General features: G+C 45.2%; 1 protein-coding gene and 1 long non-coding RNA gene across 3 annotated transcripts; both read right to left on the bottom strand.

Annotated features, from left to right (window-relative positions):
* Window positions 1-9012: 9012 nt before the first annotated feature.
* Window positions 9013-11740, bottom strand: LOC134213604 (T-complex protein 1 subunit epsilon). 2 transcript variants are annotated; one of them, XM_062692815.1, is made up of 4 exons: window positions 11633-11740; window positions 11380-11562; window positions 9988-10969; window positions 9013-9927 (listed from the first exon to the last, which is right to left on the bottom strand). In XM_062692815.1, exons 2-4 carry the CDS (start codon window positions 11485-11487, stop codon window positions 9395-9397), a joined length of 1623 nt encoding a protein of 540 aa, XP_062548799.1. In that variant the 5' UTR covers window positions 11488-11562; window positions 11633-11740; the 3' UTR covers window positions 9013-9394. The 2 variants fall into 2 exon arrangements, with proteins under 2 accessions (XP_062548799.1, XP_062548800.1); XM_062692816.1 differs by having other exon boundaries at window positions 11380-11559.
* A 12343-nt stretch (window positions 11741-24083) lies between these two features.
* On the bottom strand, window positions 24084-25019 carry LOC134218020 (uncharacterized). Its single transcript, XR_009981218.1, has 3 exons — window positions 24901-25019; window positions 24418-24488; window positions 24084-24343 (listed from the first exon to the last, which is right to left on the bottom strand). It is a non-coding gene; the product is annotated as an uncharacterized LOC134218020 (long non-coding RNA).
* Window positions 25020-26412: the final 1393 nt, after the last annotated feature.

The raw sequence follows: 26412 nt of genomic DNA, 5'->3' as shown, positions 1-26412 counted from the left end.
TGTGTTTTTACCTGATGGTGTTTTCCGAAACATAAAAAATATCTTACTATTTTAGATTATTTAGTATTCTTTCCTTCTGATTTTATTACAAATTTATAAGAAAACATGCGATGTTTAATAGATAATTGTGATTCAACGATATGCCAGAGCAAAGTGAACGGATTATCGAGCCACAGGTAACTCATTGAAGTATGAAAGCGATGCAAAAACTGATGTTTCAATGCCCATCTGTAGATTGCCTAAAGATACAAAGAGACGCGTAATCTGGTTGAAGGCCCTTGATCCGTCAGGCACCCGATTAAGAATTTTGGATGGTTCAAGGATCTGCTCTAAACATTTCCATGATTCCGACTACTTCATACTAAATGGGAAGCGCAAATTGAAATCTGAAGCGGTACCATCCCTAAACCTCGGATCATTTGCGGAACTTCCTTTGTCACAGTTTGCCGATAACGACCATCCTGCACTACATCGCAAAACGGCCCCAGTATGCGATCCGTGGGATATACCAAGAAAAGTTTATCAACGTGCTAAAAAGCCAGAAGAAACTTTGCCCAAGCCAATAAAATACAGCGTAGATCTGAAAAATGCGCACCTGGATAAGATGAGTCCAAGGTTGGCCAAACACGTGTTGCCCAAAATATACAATCAACTGCAGAAGACCACACTCCGGTTGAATCGCTACAAACGCCAATTCATGTACTACCGAAAACAGTCGCTTCAACTGAAGAATCTGCTTCTCGAATTGTGCACTCACCATGGCATCCCCGTACCGAAGCGGGTTTGGGCGCGGAACCGCACCCTTCAGATCAGTCAAATGCTACCACCGGTGGATAGTGAGGACGAAGCGGATGATGACGAGACGGAATCGGATCCGTTGGCAGGAGTCGTGACTAACGATCAATCACCGAAACCGGTTGAGGTCAGTTCGGAGGACGAGGATGATGATAGCGATGGCGACGGTAGTGCGAACAATTACGGCGCCCGCTTGGAAGACCAGGCCGTCGAGAAGCTGATGTCCGTGCTGTGAGAAATTGGTAAACGAATGGTGACTTGGATTTGAATAAACTTCCATTTCCTAATTGGTTAAATAAGTGCTTTGTATTTTTTGTTAAATCCATCTATTCTTAAGGATTCCAGAATTCGCTCGCAGTGATTATTATATTTATTCAACCGGAGTGTTCGTAAATAGTTTTCCACCTGATTGATCCACCTTGCTCGTTTCGCACCCCGCCTTGCGCCTGTTGGATCGTTGTCCGACATTCTGTCTAAATACCAGGCCCACCGCAGTATTTTTATTTGCGCGGTGTGAACCGGTGGGTGTCATGGTTGGTTCTCCCAAAAGCTCATGCAATTCGTGATTTGTTGGCCATCTCTACGTACCGTCCGCCATCTGCAACCCACCATAGATGGTACGCAGCACTTTCCTTTCAAAAACTACAAGTACGCGTTGGTTCTCCACAAGCATCTTCCAGGGTTCGGTTCCTTAGAGGACCACTGGTCTCATATGTTTAGAGAATTTAGAGTGGGGGAAAATTATGACCTAGGTCTTCGCCGCGTTGATACAGATCTTCCAGCTGGTGAGACACTCTGTCAGGGAATCCAGGCCTACTTGCAGTTTTGCCACTAGCGCTCTGATCACTCTACCGTTGTATTGTCGGCGTAGCACCAACTTAGAATTCGGAAGTCCGGACTTCCGAACCGAACTTTCTTCCGAAGTTTTATCTGTCAAACTAATGGATGCGTTGTTTAGCGCATCTTTAGGGGAATCCAGCGCACTACTTCCGAAGTTGGGAAAGTTGCCTGTATCTGGAGAAAAATCCAACTTCGGTATAAAAAGCGGTATAAATTTATTCCGGATACACAATAGTAGACGATGGAGGAGTCATCTACAAACAGAGGCAGAATGCCGCCTTCTGGAGGTTCTTGCATATCGGAGGTGAATAGGTTAAACAGCAGTAGCCCAAGGATTCTGGGAGACGCCTGCGACGATGTTGTGCGCATTGGAACACGCTCCGCTGATTGATACCCAGAATGTCCTTGTCGGAAGGTAATTGTTGATGATTTGCTGGGAAGATTGTTTACATTGTCGGTTACATTGGGGTTACATTGTCTAATAATGCCTTCTCAACATCGAGTAAGGCCAAGGCGGATGTTATTGAGACAAACTTGTTCCGTCTGAGGACGTTGGTAACTAGAGTCAGTTTGTGTACGGTTGACCGACCGCGTCGGAAACCAAATTTGTTCCTCGAGCAAGATGTTGAGATTTTCGACAGACTCAAGTAACCGGTGATGAATAGCTTGGATGAACCTGAGAGAAGGCTGATGGGACGATAACTTTTAGGGGAGGAAGGATCCTTCCCCGGCTTACGGGTGGGTTTGACTTTCGCTGACTTCCAGGACGATGGAAAGTAGCTGAGCCGGAGACACTGATTAAAGATCAGCGAAAGGTGCTCAAAGAACGGAGCACTCATGTGTTTGAGCTCAAAATTCAGAATGTTATCGAAACCTGGGGCCTTGATATAGGCCGTCAATTTGCCAGCTGAGGTCTCCAACTCCTCCGAAAAGTCGTTGGGAGTCAGATAAATGTTGTGTACATACTCGTTAACGGCTGCTTCGTGTGGACTGATGATGTTCTGTCCAAGATTATGTGAGCTGACGAAGTGACGACCTATTTCAGCGACCTTCTCTGCAGGAGTTATCAAGCCATCCTTAGAGCCATTATTGTCTACTGGAATTAAAGTAGGAATGGGCCGAGGCTTGGATTTTAGTATTTTGGTTATTTTTAAGAACGGCTTAGCATAGTCTGGGAAGGTCTGGAAGAGTGCGGATTTTATTCGAGAAATCGTTATTTTTGAGGTCCACTACTCCGCAATCGAATCAAATCTTTGGTGAGTGTATCGATGGTTAGGGTGTGGCTTACCTGCCGAGCCGTTTGTACATGTTGTACTTGGGCCACCAAGATCGCCTCCTCGATGGAACGCAGCTGCCGATCAATTGCTTCAGGCGTTACCGACCGCGCCTCGTAGTCGACGTTGGCGTCCACGCACCTTTGGAACCGGCCCCAGTCGACTCGATGATAGTTTCGCCGGGACTGCTGATGCCGATTAACCGAAGAGCCCACTTCCGCCACCACCGGACAGTGATCCGAGCTCCTGCTAGTCGACGGACTGCTAGATGTGGTCGTTCATGTTGGTGATGTACAAGTCGATTGTCGAATGGACGCCGGACCTACTCAGCCGAGTAAGGGAATTCGGGCTCAGGATCGTGTAGTGACCTCCCTCCATATCATTGCTCCAGATGGTGCCGTTTCGATTGCCGCGACTGTTGACCCAGGCTTGATGTTTGGCATTCAGTGTTATACTGACCTTGTTAACGCGTTAGCTTGACGATGTCCCTGCGAAGGACAGCCGATGAACCATCGCCGGCTTTAGCTTGAGTTGGACAGTACGCTACAATAAGCTTGATTGTGCCGACGGAAGTGGTCACTTCGACACCGATGGCCTCGATGTTGCTCAGTGGAAGCTTGGCAGCTGGCTACAGTTGATGTTGTAGCGAAGAGCAATGGCCACACCAGCCACCCACCCGCACCTTGTTCGACCAGTCGAGTCGCACGATACGAAATTCCGGGATGTGACGCTGAATATTAGTGCTGTCCAATGAGCAGCTCGAAGTTGTTCTTGTCCTGCTCGTTTTTTTTTTGCCAACAAATGGGCATGAGCAGGACCGGAAGAAACTTCAAGCCCTCAGTGGACAGCACTATTATATTGCTACCTACAATGGCTGTCGGTTTTCTCTCATCTTCATCACTTAACAGTTGACAGTAGTTGGCAGGGTTGCCGAATGTGCTGCGTTGCGAACATTCCCCTCCCCGTAAGGATTGGTACCCGTACCATGCTGAGTCTTACAGGTTCCTGCGACGTCCAGTACTGCCAGCCTAGACACAGGTCTCTTAAATAATCCTCTCGTCGTTTGTAATACGGCTTGACGAACTCTACCATCCTTTTCTTTCATCACGTCCACTATTCGTTCACGCGTCCATCCATTGCGTTTGTTGTCCTCAATGATGACTACTAAGTCACCCGAATTTACGGGTTTGGCTTCACCAAACCATTTGGTCCGTCTTGTAAGTGTAGGAAGATATTCCCGTATCCAACGCTTCCAAAAATAGTTCAAGTTTCCTTGCACAAGTACCCAGGTTGTAACCTCTCAGTTACAATCCTATCGTAGCATCGATCAACAATAAAAAAAAATGTACATAAAAAATAATATATATATATATATATATATATATAATTTATGGTCCTAGAATTAAATAAATAGATTAAGATAGTGATGTTATATATTTAAAAGTTTTGTTATCCCATCCTAGTTCCTTTCCTTCGGTGTCAGATGCCCTTTACAACCCTATTATAAATTTAAATTTGAATTATCCCTTACCCCCTGACACCAAGCAACCGCTGACAACAAACGAACGTTTGTAACAACGACCGTAACCCGCTACCATGCTACCATGTCGGTAACAATACGCATTATGCCATGGCGGTTTTGTAAACTGCGGTCCAGCGGATATAAAAACCACCTGAAACGAGGTTCAGGATCTTATTCGGTAACAGAAAAGCTAAAGTTTCAAACCACAGTTCGCATTTTTAAAAGTAAATTAATTACCACTTTGCAGTGACAGAAAATCAGCATCTTCCCGTAGCGATAAGCCAGTCGGAGTGCTAAGTTGTAGAAGATTCCGTGCGCGATTCTACCATCCTGGTATCTGCAGTGAACCTAGTGCCTGCCAACTGTGCCACTTAGGCGTACATCGACCGGAGCGTAGGTGGTGAACGCAGCGAGTGAAGCTTACCGAAGCAATAGAGAGACGCCATACCATCTCGGCGACCAAACCATTCATCCACCGAACGTCGGGACGAGGGGCCGGTTCATCGAGCGAGCGACGTCAACTTCGACCGGATTGTGGGTGGTGGCGAGTCCTAGGCTGGTGATCGACGACTCCCGTCATTATCGTCGCATCACACGTGGCGAGAGCGTGACAACGGCCGTCTTGGAGGTGAGAGCCCCTGTAAGGTCCGGCGGGATTACCCCCGCTTGCAGGACGCTCAATATCCGATGAGTTGTCACCCCGCTAACGAGCTTAGGAACGTCACCGTGTTTTCTTCTCCCCACCCCGCTTCAACACCCCGATGAATGCCAGCAGAAATTGCAGCAACTGGAGTCTGCGCACTGCACTACATACGCCCTGAATGACCGCTACCCGAGTAAAAAGGTGTGTTATATCTTCTCCCCATTCCCATTCCTAAAATTGTTTAAATTAGAATAAAATTGCTTTATTATTAGTTCATTTCACTATTTATTATTTATTATTTTCTTAGACCATATTATCCCTATTCCACCATCTTTGAATTGAATTGAATTAGTGTTTGATCGGTGCATAAACGTGGGAAGTTCGTTCCGTCATTCAATAACTCCCGGATTGACCCTGAGCTTAGATTAAATTAAATATTAACTTTCAAGGTGTTGTGAAGCTCTCGGCTTGGACATCCTAAATCTACGGGAGGTTGTTTGACACCACTCGAGCTGCCCAAAATAAAGTGGTTGGGGGTTAGCGCCTCTTCTTCCGGTGAATCGAGTGGCAAGTATGTTAGAGGTCGGGAATTAACTATTGACTCTGCTTCCACCAGGTGTATAAGCAAAGCTTCATCGTCGAATTTTTGGTCCTGTGGTATACTCATCAACGCTGTTTTGACGGAGCGTGTCAGACGCTCCCATGAGCTCCCCCATATGAGGAGCGGATGGAGGTATGAAGAACCACTTCGTCTCCGTATCTGTATAGGTTGCTGCAGCTTCTTTATTGATGCGCTGCATTTGTTCTTGCAGAATTCCATTGGCTCCTACGAAGTTTCGCCCATTGTTGGAGTAAATCTCCAACGGTGCTCCTCTCCTGCATATAAATCTGCGGATGCATGATATGCAAAATATTCATCTTTTAGCATTAGACCGACCTACTTTCACTAGTGTCGGTCCGAAGTAGTCGATCCCAATGTAACTGAACGGTACTCCAGGTGAACGAGCTGCAGGTAGTGGAGCCATTCTTGGTATAGCTGGTTGCGACTTGTATACCTTGCACCATTGACACAGTCTTGTCACTGGTCGAACCGTAACGCGAGTCCGGGGAATGTAATATTTCTGGCGGAGTTCATTGACGATCGTCTCGGCGTTGCCGTAAAGATATTTCCTGTGATAGTAATCCACGATTAAGTAGGTTACATTATGCTTTCGAGGAGGTATGACAGGATATTTGAGGTCAAATGCATCCACACGTGTCGCTCCCGTGAGGCTATCTAAACGTAGAACTCTGACATTATCAAGCGTGGACGTAAGCTTCTATTGCGCTTTATTGGCTTTGTAAACCGTGAAAGGATGAAAAACGAATGCTACCATTCTCAGCAATCTGCTCCAATTGGAAAACGTTCATAATCGATTAGTGGTGTTATCACTTCGTGAAACAAGTGACATGGACGTAATTCATCTTCTGTCGAAATGCTTGGGGTTATAGTCCTCGGCCACAGCTCCTGCGGCTTACTCAAAAACTCCAACGACTTCCGACGTCGAAGCATGGTCCTTTGCCCCATTTGGTAGCCTCATCTGCGACATTCAATTTACATTTACATTCATTTTTTGTTGTTAGCTCCAACACCTCTAATGCAACAAATAGTTTATAAAGGCGATGTTCGGAACGACGCAAGGCCAAAACAGTGTTGGAATCAGACCAACAGAACCGTTGTTTGATTTGTATTGATTTTCTTCCACGAACAGTAGCAAGCGAGCTCCGAAAACGGCCGCCATCAGCTCCAAGCATGGAATAGACACATATTTCCATCCTAGAACCTTGGCTACTGCTGTACAGTACTGCCTTGCTTACTGATTCGACCATTGAAGACATAAAGCTGCTAAAAGTTTGCAGCGTCATATCAGGAAATTCAACCAAGTGTTGAGTAAGTTTTTCCACCAGTTCTTGTAAAAGGACTGAATTGGCGAGATGACTCCGCTGGTCAGCCGCAATAAGATGGCTTACCAAGTTCCTGACCACCATTCCGAAATCGATGAGAGTTTCTAACCGCTCTAATTTTGGGGCTGGAGGCTCACGAACGGTTTTGATCAGCCTACTTATGATGACTTCCGGACGTGCATAGAGCGTTTGAAGCGTCCGAATCACTTCCGGTACTGAATCTGGATCTAACAGATTATACCGCACTGGTTTGAGTGCATTTCCTTTCAAGGACCTTTGTAATCGGGCAAGGTTTTCCACTCTACTGTATCCACAGGCGGACCTGCTGTTGCGAAGACTACTTATGAAAAGTGGCCACTCTTCCGGGTTACCGTGGAAGTCGGGCAGATCCCTGGGCATTACCTGCCTCGCTGCAAGTTGCTCTGGTGATGGCCGACGGACTTCTTGGAACAGAATGTCCACTTTTTGGTTACGGCCGGCGTCTCGTATGGTTTGCTGATTTCTGCTAGGACCTATTTTATTCAAGCGTGCAAAGCTACTCAACGTGGCTACTCAACAAATTGAATCCGCGTCTATCCAAAATGCAATCGGTATCTGGCTCCATTGCATGATTTACATTGGGCGGAAACAAAGGGGCCGCCGTGGTTGGCAATTTACTTTATGTTACAGCTCCTTTTGACACGTCTCTCAATGGCCATAGTGAATGTGCATTCGACGCTAGTGGTTCTGCATTACGCTGCTGTAGTTGAAGTTGACACCTCTTCAGTTGGTCTCGAAGCTCCTGCATGGTTTGGCGATCAATCTTTGTACTTTCTTGGCACTTTTGCAATTCCGACCTCAGTAGTACAAAATCCTCGTTGACTTCATCGTGCTTTTCTTCACTTCTTTTCAGATCCCGTTTTACTACTGCCACTCGCTTGGACAAAATTTTTGTTTACATCACAATCCTTCATTCTATGTACTCGCTTTGCCATCAATGACGTCGTCATTACGGTCAAGAGAAATTGGTGTAGACATAGACTGACCGACCTCAGTATTTGTTTTGACCATACATGCACCTTTTTCCCCTTTCTCTGAGAAACGATCGGGTGTATTCACTCTCCTATTTACGCTCACCGGAAAATAAGGGGTCTTCGGGTCAGTGAGCGATTTGCTTTCTGGGAGCGACGCTGCTATTTGACCCACCCAGACGTTGACGTTCTTGTCTCGATCTCGGGCTTCGATCTCCTGGATACGACTGCGTATGCTGCGAGCATCATTCTCCTCGTTTAACGTACACTGTTTGAGAAGATCGTACTTTGAATTTACAAACTCTTTTTCCATCGTGATCTCCAATTCCTTTTTTCGCAATTCCTGTTCTTCTGCTAGACGTTGTAGGTTGATTGCTAACACGGCTCTACGATTAGAAAATGTCGTATGGTTGGAGACGGACCGTGAAATCAGCTATGGAGGCATTGACTCTGGCGCAGGAGAAATGCCACCAACCGGAACATTTGTCGCATTGTACGATGTTGTCGGCAGAGTCAGGGCAATCGCAGCCCGCATATCCGTATGATGCATCGATGTCTGAAGAAATATTAGACATTTGTCAGCGAATCTCTTTAAGTTTTGTTCACGAAAACAAAACACCGATTATTTAGCGCGTGAAGCTTAAAGCTGCAATAAATTTTTATTCATTAGAATATATTAAATTTTCAACCAAATAAAATTATGCGCACAGATTCGATTCACCCTAATGTTTGATAGATCTCGCGAACAAATGGGTTTATTACTGTTGTGGTTTGCTTCTCTTGGTTGTGGGGGTCATGAGTGTAGTACTCACACTTGTGGACCTCGAGGAACTTCACGACGGACTAGTAGCTTGTCTTCAAATCGGATAACCTCGAGGTCTCTGCAGTTAAATTGCTATTAAGCGGGAAATATTGATTCGACCATCAAAAAGAACAATGAGCGGCTTCGTGAACAAGGATTTCTTTCACAGAAACTGCTTCCAATTTTATAGTTCGTAAAGCATAATCGCGTGTTTATTGGTTGATTCGCGGTGTGAGTAAATTGGTGTGAGAATGAGAGTGAATGCAACTGCGCTTAGCAATAACAAAACTCGTCCAGGAACTAAGAGATCCTGTCCGGCTTGGGCGTGTTAGTATTTTGGAACCTATTTTGATCTGTTAAATACGCCCTAGAATTGAGGACATTTCCACCTGGATCTTACATTTAAATCCTTTTCGTGATTCCACGAGTGCATGAAAGTAGAAGATTAAAATGTAAATCTGTTCCGACAAGCTTCCCAATATTTAAATATGAAACGGTAAGAATGTCGAAACTAATATAGATGAAACGAAACTAGGATTAAGAGGAATCATTACAAAAGTACAATTACTTGTCGGCTGGCGAGCGAACATCGTCGATCTTCAGAATCATCTTCACCAGCTGCGTGGCCAAGATGATCTGCTGCTTCTTTGAGTGTAACGATTCGATCACGTGATGCTCCTTCATGTCCGAGTTTCCGGACAGCATGCAGTCGACTCCCAGCGTAGAGCTGTTCTCCGCGACGTGGCGAGATTTCAGCTCGGATAGGGTTTCGATGGGTAGCAGACCGCTGTTCTCGGCCAATGCCAACGGCACCGATTCCAGAGCAACGCTGAATGCTCGGAAAGCGTACTGTTCCAGGGTGGACAACTGGTCGGCCTCGCGGGCAACGGCCAACGAGCAACTAATTTCCGCAGCACCACCTCCATACACGATGCGGGAATCTTGAATGAGCGATCGAACCACGCACAGTGCATCGTGGATTGAACGCTTAGCTTCGGCAGTGATCATCTGATTGCCTCCGCGGATCAAGATGGTTACTGCGCGTGTATTTTTACATTCCTCAATCACCAACATCTTATCCTTTGTTGTTCCAAAGCCTACAACGTTAAACAATAGATTCACGAAACATGAAACAGCTATATTTTTCTTATACTTACTTAACTCCCTCACTAGTCCGGCGTGGCCCAATTTATCAGCGGTCAGCTCTTCGAATCGCGGCACGATTCGTCCACCAGTGGCAATGGCAATCAGTTCGATTTCAGGACCGCCGACCCAACGAACAGCTGGCAGTTCCTGCTGGAGCAGCAGATGATTCGCTTCATCGTCAAAACCCCACTGGCAGATGGCCAGAGTAGCTCCAGCTTCCTTGACCTGCTTGACCATGGTCAAGAACTTCTCCTGTTCGTACTCTCGCAGCTTGCGATAGTCCTCGGCCGAGGTGACGTCCAACTTATGCTTGGTCTTGGGCTTTGGTGGTTCGAACGGGCAGGTGAGGATAGCCAACTTGACGTCCTTCAACGTTTTCGGCATTTGTGAATGTGACATGGTTTTGTCCACCACGACGCCCTTCACCAGACAAGTATCCTCCATACGACCTCCGACTTTGCATTCCAGCTTAATCAGTTCGAAGTTTACATCCTTCTTTTCCAAGTCGGCCACGGTCAGCACCGCATCAACAGCAATTTCCGCCATCTGGCGGTGGCATTTATTAACAATTTTGCTTCCCAGCGTCGTCATTGCCACCTTAACCAGCGGTTCCTTGTTGTCCCGAGAAATCGGAAACGGTTCAGCAACCAAATCCAAGTGTTTGATAGCGCACTGGGCAGCCAGCTCAAAACCATCAGCAATTCGGATCGGATGGATACCACGGTCCAGCAGAGACTCGGCTTGCTCCAACAGTGCTCCGGCCAACACGACAACACCCGTTGTTCCATCTCCGATCTCATCGTCCTGCGACTGACTAAGCTGCACCATCAGCTTGCCGATTTCATGGTCCACATCCATCAGCTTCAGGATCGTAGCGCCGTCGTTCGTCACAGTCACTTCCCCGTCGCCGCTGACCATCATCTTGTCCAATCCTTTGGGACCCAACGAGGTTCTGATGGTGTGGGCGATCTGCTTGGCTGCCTGGATGTGACTCTACAAGATAATGGTTACGAAATGTATTATTATTGAAATTTATTTTGACTGACTAAAAATCGATGTAATTTATTTGAAAAACTTGTGTTGTCTGGAAGTTTGCCTTTCTTAGATCATGATATTGAGGTTAGGAAACAATCGATTCATCCGGCTGTTTTTAAAAAAGCTATTATTATGAGGACATCCTGCATTTCATCGCAGATTTTTCACAAAAAATACTTTTCGATTACACAAACGACACTTTTATATACATTTTCCACTCAAAAATGTATATTACTGTTTTATTCCAGAAACTTCTAGAGCCGTGTTGAATTCATCCCACACAAAAACACCAATATTCAAATCACAAAAACTTTCCAAACCATGTGACGAATTTTGAAATCTTCAGCAACTATTCTGCATTCCCTTACCTTAATAGCTTCGTTTCCGGTGAGTCGCTTCTGGTTTTCCTGATCCCGCAGGATGATGAACGGTCTCCCGTACTCATCGAAGGCGATACTTCCCGGTAAGGACATCATCTTTGCAGACCACCTTTTTGTATCCTATCAGCAGCAACGAAGACAATAACCACAAAACAATACTTCCTGGTGCTTCTGAAACGGAGAAAATGGTTATTCCGTTTTTCACGAATCGAATTTGAGCAAAAATCTAACGGGAACCTACCACACGCGAAAGTACCTCGTTCTCGTGATGGGCAGAAGAACGATGTTTTCTCGCTTCACGGTTGATGACAGATCGAGGAGGAGCTCTCGCGGGCGAAATGAGTCATGTTTTGCCAGGGGTATGCGAAGCGGCCATGTTTCTGATGCCAGCATCAAAATCATCGATTAATTTAATACGAAGGCGTAATCATAGACGTCGAAAACCTGCCATTGCAAATATTTGTTAAATATCATGATATTTTGGCGAAGTAGAGCGCTTGCTGCCGATCGAAATATGAAAATTTATTAAAGGCATCAATATTCTTGTTGAAATACACCTCGCATTCATACTTTCGCACAAGTTCTCGAAAAATCATGAAAAATAATTACGTCTATTTGGAAAAAATCAACTCGGAATAGGGGTTTGTTTACAAAATAGAATTGTCAGTGGGAAACCCAATTTCAACCGAACAATGGGAAACTCAAAGATGTTGGCTATTGTCAAACGTAGTGGGTAGGATTGGGGGTGCCAGATACCTGTGTTTTGCAGGGGTATGCGAAGCGGCCATGTTTCTGATGCCAGCATCAAAATCATCGATTAATTTAATACGAAGGCGTAATCATAGACGTCGAAAACCTGCCATTGCAAATATTTGTTAAATATCATGATATTTTGGCGAAGTAGAGCGCTTGCTGCCGATCGAAATATGAAAATTTATTAAAGGCATCAATATTCTTGTTGAAATACACCTCGCATTCATACTTTCGCACAAGTTCTCGAAAAATGATGAAAAATAATTACGTATATTTGGAATAAATCAACTCGGAATAGGGGTTTGTTTACAAAATAGAATTGTTAGTGGGAAACCCAATTTCAACCGAACAATGGGAAACTCAAAGATGTTGGCTATTGTCAAACGTAGTGGGTAGGATTGGGGGTGCCAGATACCTGGTGTTTTGCCTGTTTCGCTGTTTTTATTTTTTTATTCGGATGAATGACAGTCAAGAATCTCTCAAAAAGAGCGAAAAAAAAATTAACAGGGATTGACAGAAAAGGCCTTTGATGACACACTGTAAAAAAAACACCTTCGAAGCACAACCCAAAATTGGGTCCTAAAATGAAGAATCGACATTCGATTTTCTTTCCCTGCAGGGAACGATGAACACTCAAGAAAATCGACCAATTAATTGCATGTGCAATTTCTCATACGTTGCTGAAATATCCAATCTCATCAATTTGATGTGATACTCATGAGCATCATTCTTGCGGCACATACCTTGTATTTGAACAAGGCTTGGATTTAATGACATTAGGAATGCTTCTTAGAAATTACCCACCAACAGATCTGTTACCGAATCGTAGAGACAGGAATGAAAAAATGGCGTCGGAGAGAATTGATAGTACTGAACTGAAGCTAGCAAGGATTTATTTTTTTGATTATATGGAACTGGTAAGTGTTTTCTCATATTATTGCATTGTATTGATTATGAATCTTAAAGTATTCGACTTGGTATTCGATTAATTTCAGAAAATAGTTGCCGTATTGAAATATGCCACATGAAATTGGACTGAAGACGACACTATCAATGAATCTACCGCGGCAGTGGTAAAAATATTCAGATCATCCGGCGGATCGCGTACTTCTGTTCCGGCCAAAATTCCAGTAGCGTTGCGTTGCAAGACCTGTAGCAAAAAGTTAATCGTCTCCTAAGTGACGGAGAGAAGAAGTGCAACGTCTTATGGAATATTTCGCGGATTGGAAAAACAAGTCTGTGTCTGCCGTGTCTGCGTTTCACAAAATATTTATGCTGATTACAATAATTTAAATTCGGCTTCCACCGCTGAAGGTGGGTATTTATGAGTCGCTTTACTTTTTCGGACAGCTCCAGTGGAATTGCACAATGTAAGGTAAGGGGACATCCATTAATTACGTAACGCATAAAATTTACTTTTTCAACCCCCCTCCCCCATATTGCACACTTTTTGTATGAAGCATCTGAAAATTTTGTATACGGGTCGTCAAACTTCACTCAACCCCCTTCCCCTCTCTAAGCGTTACGTAATTTGTAGACGTTCCCTAAATTGAATCTTAACCGCATATATCTATTTTCTTTTTCTGTGAATTAAATATAAATATATTTAATAATCTTACTGTCGTGTTTTTATTGGCATATTAAACAAAAAATTAAGACAATAAGAAATGAAACCAGCGATTAAAATCATTGAATAAATAAATATATTTCATTGGTGAATATTTTCAAAAGTATGTGCCATCTTTATGGATTTCATGTTATACATAAATTCATTTGATGAAAATAAAATTGGGAGGAGATTCATTGACTTCCCACATACATTTCATTGGGCAAACCCCATTGCAAAAAATCCATGTGGGTTGGCACATACATCTAATGATCGGTTTTTCTTGAGTGATAAGGTAATCATCCTGAACGTTTCAGTTTTTATTTCGACTCAAAAATCGTAAAGAACATTGTTTAATTTGAAATTTAAAAATAGATGAATAATGCTTCCTCGACATTTTCGGTCTTGTTTGGCGTACGGATTCAAACGCACTAGCAAAACACCGCAGGGCACTTGACTCATCCTTTGACAGTTAATATATGGGGCTGACGTTTTGGGCTGATGGTTTACTCGTTCTGAAATGTTGCACAGCCAAAAATTTGCCTTAAAATGTCTTAAAAACAAAAATATTATTTTTACCGATTTAGATTTTTACCAGAATTTTTATAACATCGGTTCAAGTATTCTTGACCGATGCACTATTGTTTGCAACCATAAACTAGGTAGGGCTTTAGGACCCAATTTGAGAAAAGATTTCTCGCTCTCGCGAAAGCTTTCATGTTTTTCTGTTGATTGCGCTATTTCAGTTCAAAATTTGAAAATCCGTGTAAAAAAAGTTTTGTGATTTCTCGACGAATCATGCAAAATAAAGCAACTCCCCAAGTAACCTTACTTACTTGATACTTGATGGGCTACAGCTCTTCGATGAACCTACGCCGAATGGAGTATCCTTCTCCACTGGACTCGATCCTGGGCCAATCGCTTCCAGTCACCCTGAACATTGAGCGCCATCAGGTCCTCTTCAACTGCAAAAAGCCATCGTGTACGCGGCCTTCCACGAAGCCTGCGGCCTCTTCCGAGTTCTCTACTAAATATTATCTTCGCTTGACGTTCTTCCGGCATACGAACAACGTGACCAGCCCAAGTAATCACCAAGCATTAATTAATGCATGTAATCGATCACAGATCAGCATATTAAATGCTAATTGCATTAGATCAGATTCAACGATGTAAAGATGCATTCATTCATCAACTGTCAAGCAACGATACACTAGTTCAGCGTTATGAATGCAGCGATGCATTACTTATGTTTTATTTCAACATGTCAAAGTATTGAAGCATTACAGTCGGGATTCGCTGGTTGGGATTTTAATACTTGGGCCTCCGCTGGTTGGGTCATGGCCCAACTAAAAAGCAACCGTACGTCAAAATTCAATGTAAACACGGAAAACGGGATTGGGCGTCACTGGACATCATTTGTGATGTTCAAGTCGAAATACACGTGTTCAAATGGCTGTCAGTTGGCCCAACTAAAAAATCGAATTCGTTAGTTGGGTCGAGGTCGTGGCCCAACCAGCGAATCGCGACTGTATTTCGGTCGTAAAAGGGCCTTTTTCCACTTTAAGTCAGCTTTGATGGCTGTATTATTTGCAAGCATATTACATCGCTTCGAAATTACAAAGATTCAAATTAATAATTTTCTTTTACGTTGTTGCAGTGTACACACTTAAAATAAATCGCCGAATTCGGTAAAATTTTACCGAAATCTCAACAGCAGAACTGTTCGGTAAATAATTTAACTGATTTTCGGTGATTTTGACAGTTGAGCAATGGAAAAAATTACAAAAAATCTGTAAAATAAATTACCGAACAGTTCTGCTGTTGAGATTTCGGTAAAATTTACCGAATACGGTGGAATGAGTTAAGTGATATTATTTTATTTCAAAATAGTGAATATTACACCACAGACAAACAGACATTGGGGGCAGCAGGGACTATGTCCAAGGGCTTGACGATCCCTCCCCAGGCCATCTGCGAGTTGTGGCGCCTGCCTAGGATGTGGTGGGGTTTGACAGTGGGCCCTGTTAAACCTCTATAAAAAGCTGCATGTATCCGCAAGTAGGCTCCGCCAAAGCGACCGTGTGCCGCTCAAAGCGCACAAGCCCAAGTCCTGGTGTTAGGTGGGGCGCTAAACAGCCCTGACACGACGGCCCTCCGACGAGACAGGAGGTTTGCGCAGGCCCAAGAATTATTATTTATTTAATCAGACTAAGGCCGAAGTGGCCTGTGCGGTATATAAGAGTCTTCTCCATTCGGCTCGGTCCATGGCTACACGTCGCCAACCACGCAGTCTACGGAGGGTCCGCAAGTCATCTTCCACCTGATCGATCCACCTTGCCCGCTGCGCACCTCGCCTTCTTGTGCCCGTCGGATCGTTGTCGAGAACCATTTTCACCGGGTTACTGTCCGACATTCTGGCTACGTGCCCGGCCCATCGCAGTCGTCCGATTTTCGCGGTGTGAACGATGGATGGTTCTCCCAACAGCTGATGCAACTCGTGGTTCATTCGCCTCCTCCACGTACCGTCCGCCATCTGCACCCCACCATAGATGGTACGCAGCACTTTCCTTTCGAAAACTCCAAGTGCGCGTTGGTCCTCCACGAGCATCGTCCAGGTCTCGTGTCCGTAGAGGACTACCGGTCTAATTAGCGTTTTGTAGATTGTCAGTTTGGTACGGCGGCGAACTCTATTCGATCGGAGCGTCTTGCGGAGTCCAAAGTACGTACGATTTCCAGCCACTATGCGTCTCCGAATTTCTCTGCTGGTGTCATTTTCGGCAGTCACCAGTGAGCCCAAGTACACAAATTCTTCTACCACCTCGATTTCGTCACCACCGATGCAAACTCGCGGCGAGTGGCTCACATTGTCTTCTCTTGAACCTCTTCCTATCATGTACTTCGTCATCGACGTGTTGATGACTAGTCCGATCCGCTTAGCTTGCCTCTTCAGTCTGATGTAGGCTTCCTCCATCTTCTCAAAGTTACGTGCCATAATATCTATGTCGTCGGCGAAACCAAATAGCTGGACGGACTTATTGAAAATTGTACCACTCGTGTTAATCCCTGCTCTTCGTATTACCCCTTCCAAAGCGATGTTGAATAGCAAACACGAAAGACCATCACCTTGCCGTAACCCTCTGCGGGTTTCGAAGGGACTCGAGAATGCCCTGAAACTCGAACTACGCACATCACCCGATCCATCGTCGCTTTGATCAACCGTGTCAGTTTATCCGGAAAACCGTGTTCGTGCATTAGCTGCCATAGCTGGTCCCGATCGATTGTATCATATGCGGCTTTGAAGTCGATGAATAGATGATGTGTGGGCACGTTGTATTCGCGGCATTTCTGCAGTACTTGGCGAATGGCGAACACCTGGTCCGTGGTGGAGCGTTCGCCCATAAAACCCGCCTGGTACTGCCCCACGAACTCCCTTGCAGTTGGTGCTAGTCGACGGCATAAAATTTGGGAGAGTACCTTGTAGGCGGCGTTCAGCAATGTGATTGCGCGGTAGTTGCTACAATCCAGCTTATCGCCCTTTTGGCACACACGACACCTTCCATCCACTCCTGCGGCAAAACTTCCTCCTCCCAAATCTTGGTAATGACCCAGTGCAGCGCTCTAGCCAGTGCCTCACCACCGTGTTTAAATAGCTCTCCTGGTAGTTGGTCAACCCCAGGGGCTTTGTTGTTCTTCAGCCGGCCAATCTCCTCCTGGATTTCCTGGAGATCTGGAGCCGGTAGAATTATGTCCTGCGCGCGTTCTCCCAGGTCCATCACCATACCGCCATCTTCGTCTGCCACATCGCCATTCAGGTGTTCTTCGTAGTGCTGCCGCCACCTTTGGATCACCTCACGCTCGTTCGTAAGAAGGTTCCCGTTTATGTCCTTACACATATCAGGCTGTGGCACGTGGCCCTTACGTGAACGGTTTAACTTCTCATAGAACTTTCGTGTGTTATTAGCGCGGTACAGTTGCTCCGTTTCTTCACGGTCTCGATCTTCCTGCTGGCGCTTTTCCTCCGGAAAATCGAGTTTTGTCTGTTCCGCGCCTGTTTATATCGTGCCTCGTTCGCCCTCGTGCGGTGTTGCAGCAATCTCGCCCATGCTGCATTCTTCTCTTCCACTAACTGCTCACATTCGCCGTCATACCAGTCGTTTCTCTGATCCGGGGGCACCGTGCCAAGTGCAGCGGTTGCGGTGCTACCAATGGCGGATCGAATATCTCTCCAGCCATCTTCAAGAGACGCTGCGCCTAGCTGCTCTTCCGTTGGAAGTGCCACTTCCAGCTGCTGCGCGTATTCTTGGGCTAGTCTACCATCTTGTAGCCGCCCAATGTTAAGCCGCGGCGTCCGACTTCGACGCGTGTTGTACACCGTCGAGAGTTTTGAGCGCAGACATACTGCAACGAGGTAGTGGTCGGATTCAATATTCGCACTGCGGTAAGTGCGGACGTTCGTGATGTCGGAGAAGAATTTACCGTCGATTAGAACGTGGTCGATTTGGTTTTCCGTTTCTTGGTTAGGTGATCTCCATGTGGCCTTGTGGATATTTTTGCGGGGAAAGAAGGTGCTTCGGACTACCATTCCGCGGGAGGCTGCGAAGTTTATGCATCGTTGGCCGTTGTCATTCGATACGGTGTGCAGACTATCCGGTCCGATGACCGGTCTATACATTTCCTCCCTTCCTACCTGTGCGTTCATGTCACCGATGACGATTTTAACGTCCCGCAGTGGGCATCCGTCGTATGTCTGCTCCAGCTGTGCGTAGAACGCTTCTTTCTCGTCGTCGGGTCTCCCTTCGTGTGGGCAGTGCACGTTGATGATGCTATAGTTGAAGAAACGGCCTTTAATCCTCAGCTTGCACATCCTTGCGTTGATTGGCTGCCACCCAATCACGCGTTGGCGCATCTTACCCAGCACTATGAAGCCGGTTCCCAGCTCGTTGGTGGTGCCACAGCTTTGGTAGAAGGTAGCCGCTCGATGCCCGCTTTTCCACACTTTCTGTCCTGTCCAGCAAATCTCCTGCAGCGCCACGACGTCGAAGTTGCGGGGATGTAATTCATCGTAGATCATCCTGTCGCAACCTGCGAAACCTAGCGACTTGCAATTCCATGTTCCAAGCTTCCAATCGTGATCCTGTATTCGTCGCCTAGGTCTTTGCCGATTATATCGAGTCGCATTATCTCTTATATTGTTCGTAATGATTGGTTTTCTAGGCGGCTTATTGGGCCTGCGCAAACCTCCTGTCTCGTCGGAGGGCCGTCGTGTCAGGGCTGTTTAGCGTCCCACCTAACACCAGGACTTGGGCTTGTGCGCTTTGAGCGGCACACGGTCGCTTTGGTGGGGCCTACTTGCGGATACATGCAGCTTTTTATAGAGGTTTAACAGGGCCCACTGTCAAACCCCACCACATCCTAGGCAAGCCCCACAACTCGCAGATGGCCTGGGGAGGGATCGTCAAGCCCTTGGACATAGTCCCTGCTGCCCAATAAGCCGCCCTTAAAAACAACTATTACGAACGACATAGAAGATAATACGACTCGATACAATCGGCAACGACCTAGGCGACGAATAAAGGATCACGATTGGAAGCTTGGAACATGGAACTGCAAGTCGCTAGGCTTCGCAGGTTGCGACAGGATAATCTACGATGAATTACATCCCCGCAACTTAGATGTTGTAGCGCTGCAGGAAATCTGCTGGACAGGACAGAAAGTGTGGAAAAGCGGGCATCGAGCGGCTACCTTCTACCAAAGCTGTGGCACCACCAACGAGCTGGGAACCGGCTTCATAGTGCTGGGAAAGATGCGCCAACGAGTGATTGGGTGGCAGCCAATCAACGCAAGGATGTGCAAGCTGAGGATAAAAGGCCGTTTCTTCAACTATAGCATCATCAACGTGCACTGCCCACACGAAGGGAGATCCGACGACGAGAAAGAAGCGTTCTATGCGCAGCTGGAGCAGACATACGATGGATGCGCACTGCGGGACGTCAAAATCGCCATCGGTGACATGAACGCTCAGGTAGGAAGGGAGGAAATGTATAGACCGGTCATCGGACCGGATAGTCTGCATACCGTATCGAACGACAACGGCCAACGATGCATAAACTTTGCAGCCTCCCGCGGAATGGTAGTCCGAAGCACTTTCTTCCCCCGCAAGAATATCCACAAGGCCACATGGAAATCACCTAATCAAGTAACGGAAAACCAAATCGACCACGTTCTAATCGACGGTAAATTCTTCTCCGACATCACGAACGTACGCACTTACCGCAGTGCGAATATCGAATCCGACCACTATTGTGATTCTCGAGATATTATAGCATTTTCCTCATTCACCTCTGCCTCGCTTAGTTGTGCGCCGCTAAGGTATTTTGTCATATTATGGTACTTACTCAATTTAAGTGTAGAATATTACATCACAAATTAAACACAATTGCACTACTAATATCCACTTAAACAATATAACGAACGCAACGCAGACGATAGAAAAGAAAAAAAACTACTAAACCTCGAACAATTTCACTAAACAATGTCTTTTCGTAAAGGGACGACAATATGCTGCCTACCTTAGAAGCGAATGTGGAAAAGCTTACCGAAAGCTCACATAGTTTGACATTGGTTTATTTACTTTTTGCATGGCGCACAACTCGGCGCATGGGACCCGGCGCGTAATTGGTGAGCCAGTATGCTAATTTTAGAAAAGAATCGCAATACCTCGTCGCAGTATGTCTGCGCTCAAAACTCTCGACGGTGATCAACACGCGTCGGAGTCGTCCGCCGCGGCTTAACGCGCAGCAGCTGGAAGTGGCACTCCCAACGGAAGAGCAGCTAGGCGCAGCATCTCTTGAAGATGGCTGGAGAGATATTCGATCCGCCATTGGAAGCACCGCAACCGCTGCACTAGGCAGAAACCAGAAACGACTGGTATGACGGCGATTGTGAGCAGTTAGTTGAGGAGAAGAATGCAGCATGGGCGAGATTGCTGCAACACCGCACGAGGGCGACCGAGGCACGATACAAACGGGCGCGGAACAGACAAAACTCGATTTTCCGGAGGAAAAAGCGCCAGCAGGAAGATCGAGACCGTGAAGAGACGGAGGAACTGTACCGCGCTAATAACGCACGAAAGTTTTATGAGAAGTTGAACCGTTCACGTAAGGGCCACGTGCCACAGCCCGATATGTGTAAGGACCAGGTATCTGGCACCCCCAATCCTACCCACTACGTTTGACAATAGCCAACATCTTTGAGTTTCCCATTGTTCGGTTGAAATTGGGTTTCCCACTGACAATTCTATTTTGTAAACAAACCCCTATTCCGAGTTGATTTTTTCCAAATAGACGTAATTATTTTTCATCATTTTTCGAGAACTTGTGCGAAAGTATGAATGCGAGGTGTATTTCAACAAGAATATTGATGCCTTTAATAAATTTTCATATTTCGATCGGCAGCAAGCGCTCTACTTCGCCAAAATATCATGATATTTAACAAATATTTGCAATGGCAGGTTTTCGACGTCTATGATTACGCCTTCGTATTAAATTAATCGATGATTTTGATGCTGGCATCAGAAACATGGCCGCTTCGCATACCCCTGGTAAGGACATAAACGGGAACCTTCTTACGAACGAGCGTGAGGTGATCCAAAGGTGGCGGCAGCACTACGAAGAGCACCTGAATGGCAATATGGCAGACAACGGTGGCGGTATGGTAATGAACAGACATGCGACTTCCGGCTCCGGATCTCCAGGAAATCCAGGAGGAGATCGGCTGGCTGAAAAACAACAAAGCCCCTGGAGTTGACCAACTACCAGGAGAGCTGTTTAAACACGGTGGTGAAGCACTGGCTAGAGTGCTGCACTGGGTGATTACCAAGGTTTGGGAGTATGAGGTTCTGCCAGGAACTAATTAACCTGCCATATAACCTAATAAACCTAAATTAGTTCCTGCCACAAGTGTGTGCCCCATATAAAAGTTGGTGCTACGCCGACAATATATAAATAAAATATCTTTGTCCTTAACAGGGGTATGCGAAGCGGCCATGTTTCTGATGCCAGCATCAAAATCATCGATTAATTTAATACGAAGGCGTAATCATAGACGTCGAAAACCTGCCATTGCAAATATTTGTTAAATATCATGATATTTTGGCGAAGTAGAGCGCTTGCTGCCGATCGAAATATGAAAATTTATTAAAGGCATCAATATTCTTGTTGAAATACACCTCGCATCCATACTTTCGCACAAGTTCTCGAAAAATCATGAAAAATAATTACGTCTATTTGGAAAAAATCAACTCGGAAGAGGGGTTTGTTTACAAAATAGAATTGTCAGTGGGAAACCCAATTTCAACCGAACAATGGGAAACTCAAAGATGTTGGCTATTGTCAAACGTAGTGGGTAGGATTGGGGGTGCCAGATACCTGGTCCGACTGTTGTAGCAGCAATTGGGCCGCCTCGCAGTGGTTCAGGTTAAGCTGTGTTACCTGCGTGTCTGGATCCTTCTAGAGGCCGGACAAGCCTGGACACCGGTGAGGTGTCTGTTGTCTGTACCCGGGGGACAGATCAGACACCTTGGTGCAGCCTGACAGGTGCGAGCTTGGTGGCCTTCAGCTCCACACCTGCAGTAAGCTATGCCGTAGGTGTGGAGCTGAAGGCCACCAAGCTCGCACCTGTCAGGCTGCACCAAGGTGTCTGATCTGTCCCCCGGGTACAGACAACAGACACCTCACCGGTGTCCAGGCTTGTCCGGCCTCTAGAAGGATCCAGACACGCAGGTAACACAGCTTAACCTGAACCACTGCGAGGCGGCCCAATTGCTGCTACAACAGTCGGTTACTGAGTGTAAAGCTGATGTAGCCTTGCTGTCCGATCCTTACCGCATCCCTGCCGGTAACGGTAGTTGGATTGCGGATAAGTCCCAGATGGTGGCCATCTGGACTTGCGGGCGATATCCCATCCAGGAGATAATATCATCACCTGACGATGAGGGTTTCGTTATAGCAAAGGTAAACGGTGTTTACTTTTGTAGCTGCTACTGTCCTCCCAGGTGGAGTATAGTGCAGTTTACTAGGGTAGTAGATATTCTTGCAGCAAGACTAACTGGCTTAAAACCGTTAGTTGTAGCAGGCGACTTCAATGCGTGGGCAGTGGACTGGGGATCCCGGTTCACAAACGCTAGAGGTCATACCCTGCTAGAGTCGCTAGCGGTACTAAACGTAGTCCTGCTGAACGAAGGCCAAGTGCCAACGTTCAGGGGACCCAGCGGTGATTCATGCATCGATGTGACCTTCTGCAGCGCGGGATGGACGGTGGAGCCAGAATGGGAGGTTCATGAGGGGCATACCTCCAGCGATCATCAGGAAATCCGTTTTATGATCCGGTATACCCACGTAGCAACCACAAGGCGGATCGGCAAAGCCGATCTAGGATGGCGCACCTCGCAGTTCAACCCAGAACTCATGGAAGAATCACTACGATGGGAGACGCGAACAACGGGATTAAGTGGCGACGAGTTAATCGATGTACTAACCCGTGCATGCGATGTGACGATGCCTAGGAGGACCAAACCCCCCGGAAATCGGCAACCTGCGTACTGGTGGACTGACACAATTGCGGACCTTCGTAGAACCTGCCTTAGAGCAAAGAGAAGGCTGCGACGTGCCAGAACAGACGCTGAAAAGGTCGAGAGACGCAGGGTGTTCCAGACAGCGAGCAGAGCTCTGAACTACGAGATTAAATGTAGTAAGAGAGCCTGCTTCGAGCGGCTGTGCAGGATGGCAAACGATAATCCATGGGGAGATGCATACAGGATGGTGATGGCTAGGACTAATAGCACGCCACCTGAGAAATCTCCGGGGATGTTGGCCAAAATAGTAGACGGGTTGTTTCCGAGGCATGAATCATCGAACTGCCCGGATAAAAAATATCATTAAAATATCATAAATTTTATTGTTACAACACCATTTAAGACATAATTTTTACCATTGAATATAATGGAATTTTGGCAATAAAATCACATGAGAAATAATGGTTTTCGACGATAAAATGAATGGTAAATGGGACTTTTACAATAAAAAAGGGGGGTTGTTATGTATCTTTACAATAAAAAAATCGAAAATTTTCCATACAAAATTTTGAGCAAAACAGTTGATTTTAAGGTTCTTCAATGGGATGATTTCGAGCGACAAAATAATAGAAAACATTGTGATTTAAATGTTTTCAATTACTGTTTCTATTGTTTTACAATAGAAATACAACAGGATTTAGAATACATTATACTCCAACATTACAATAAAAATACAATACAATTATTTGCTTTACAAATTATTTTATTTTCAATTTAAGTTTGAAGCAGTTTAAACTTTATTTTAACTCATTTTACCTCGCTTTGCTGTCAGGACTTCCGAACCGAACTTTCTTCCAAAGTTTTATCTGTCAAACTAATTGATGTGTTGTTTAGCTCATCTTCAGGCGAATCCAGCGCACTACTTTCGAAGTTGGGTAAGTTGCCTGTATCTGGAGAAAAATCGAACTTCGATATAGAAAGCGTACTAACTTTGTTCCGGATAGACAATACATGTTATAAACCTGTGAAAATGTAAATAAAAAAAGAATGTTAGTTTTATTAGAAAAAGTACGTCGAGAAGAAAAGAAAAAAATACCTGCATCAGTTCTTATTATATCCCGTTGTTGAGATTGGCCAAGCATCAGTATTTCATCATAAGCTTCATTTCTGTAAAGAAACAAGGATACATGTTACCAGGTATGTCATCAGTTATTTTTTTTAATTTTTTTTGTTCGGGATGAACCACTGCGTCCATTATATACATTGAACTTTTGTAGTATAAGATTACGACTACCGGTGGTGAGTATAAGCCGTTTGCCAGCCCAGTATCATTACTTGACACTTTACCGGTCGCTACTAAACGCGCTAGGTGACCAAATTTGGCAGCGCGATAATACCGCTGCTATTTAATGAACTATCAAATGTCAAACGTTACCGGTACGGAATGCAGCCTTCAAAATGATAACCGAAAATAGTAACCGATGCGAAAAAGTTTGACAGAACGGCGAGTGTGATCAAAATACTCGCGCTCAGGCCCAGTAATGATGCTCTAACGCGCTCTAACACTTTAGATACTTACCACGGTACAGAAGCCATAGTGATCTACCGTTGCCCAGCACCAAAAACTGTAATGAAAAAGACACTTTCTGCACCATACAGTTTTATTATTTTCATCTCTTCACTAATTATAAACAAAACTGTACACGCTCAAATGAATCCAGCCATTCTCCGAGTAAAATGATAAACAAAAGTTTTTGTTCCCTTTAATTTTTTTGACCTCCAATTTTTATTTCATAACATTTCTAGACTTGCAATATGAAAATATATTACTTGAGAATCGGTATAACATTTTTATTCATTTTATAATCAAAGCTATTGTAATTTTATTGTTTTCAATTGTTATTTCATCAATATAATAAATCCATGAAATATTCCAAAATTATATTAATTCAATTACATTAGACGAATTTCCAGATCATCCAAACAGAAAACTTTCATAATTTGTTTAGTTTTTGGACGTGCAATACCAAACATAAGCGAACAATAATAATATAATAGAATGTATTGGTAACATTTAAATATATTGTTATGTTAATGTAAGTACAATAAAGATCTTTTACAACCGTGAACATTTTACAATAAGCGTACAATAGTTTATATTGTTTACCGCACAATCTATTGTATTTCAATGGGTTATGTCGTTCAAGTTACTGTAAATTTTTATCCGGGTGGCCCGCTACTCCATACGAGTCAGCTGACGTGGTACCGTTAGTGACTAACGAAGAGCTTATCGTAGCAGCAAGAAAACTTAAGCTCAATAAGGCGCCAGGCCCGGATGGTATTCCAAACCTGGCCCTTAAACACGCCATTCTTGCCAATCCAGATATGTTCAGGAGCTGCCTCCAGAGATGCATGGACGAAGGAAACTTCCCAGATCGATGGAAACGGCAGAAATTGGTGCTATTACCGAAGCCTGGCAAACAGCCGGGGGATCCTTCGGCATACAGACCAATTTGCCTACTCGACACAGCTGGAAAGCTGCTAGAGAGGGTCATCCTGAATAGATTGTCGGCCTGTACAGAGTGTGCTGGTGGCTTATCTAGCAACCAGTATGGCTTCCGTAAGGGCCGTTCTACCATCGAAGCAATTCGAGCGGTAACGGATACGGCCAAAATAGCGAGAGGTCTAAACAGAAGAGGTATTAGGTACTGCGCGTTGATTACACTCGATGTAAAAAACGCGTTCAACAATGCTAGCTGGGCAGCAATTGCTGACTCCCTGCACCGATTGAGAGTTCCGGATTACCTGTGCAGGATACTGAAAAGCTATTTTCAGAATAGGGTGCTGTTATACGACACTGATGTCGGTCAAAAGTCGATCGTAGTGTCCGCGGGTGTTCCACAGGGATCGATCCTTGGACCGGTTCTGTGGAACATTATGTACGATGGAGTATTACGCCTAAGTCTTCCGGCCGGAGTGAAGATAGAAGGCTTCGCGGATGACGTAATGCTAGAAGTAGCAGGTGACACTCTCGACGAAGTCGAACTGAAGGCTTCATACGCGATTGGCAGAGTGGAGGAATGGCTCAACT

The sequence above is a fragment of the Armigeres subalbatus genome, chromosome 2 (genome assembly GCF_024139115.2).
Source record: "Armigeres subalbatus isolate Guangzhou_Male chromosome 2, GZ_Asu_2, whole genome shotgun sequence".
NCBI classification, from domain to species: Eukaryota; Metazoa; Arthropoda; class Insecta; order Diptera; family Culicidae; genus Armigeres; species Armigeres subalbatus.
The sequence above is the reverse complement of the archived record's forward strand: the minus strand, read 5'-3'. Positions and strand labels throughout refer to the sequence as shown.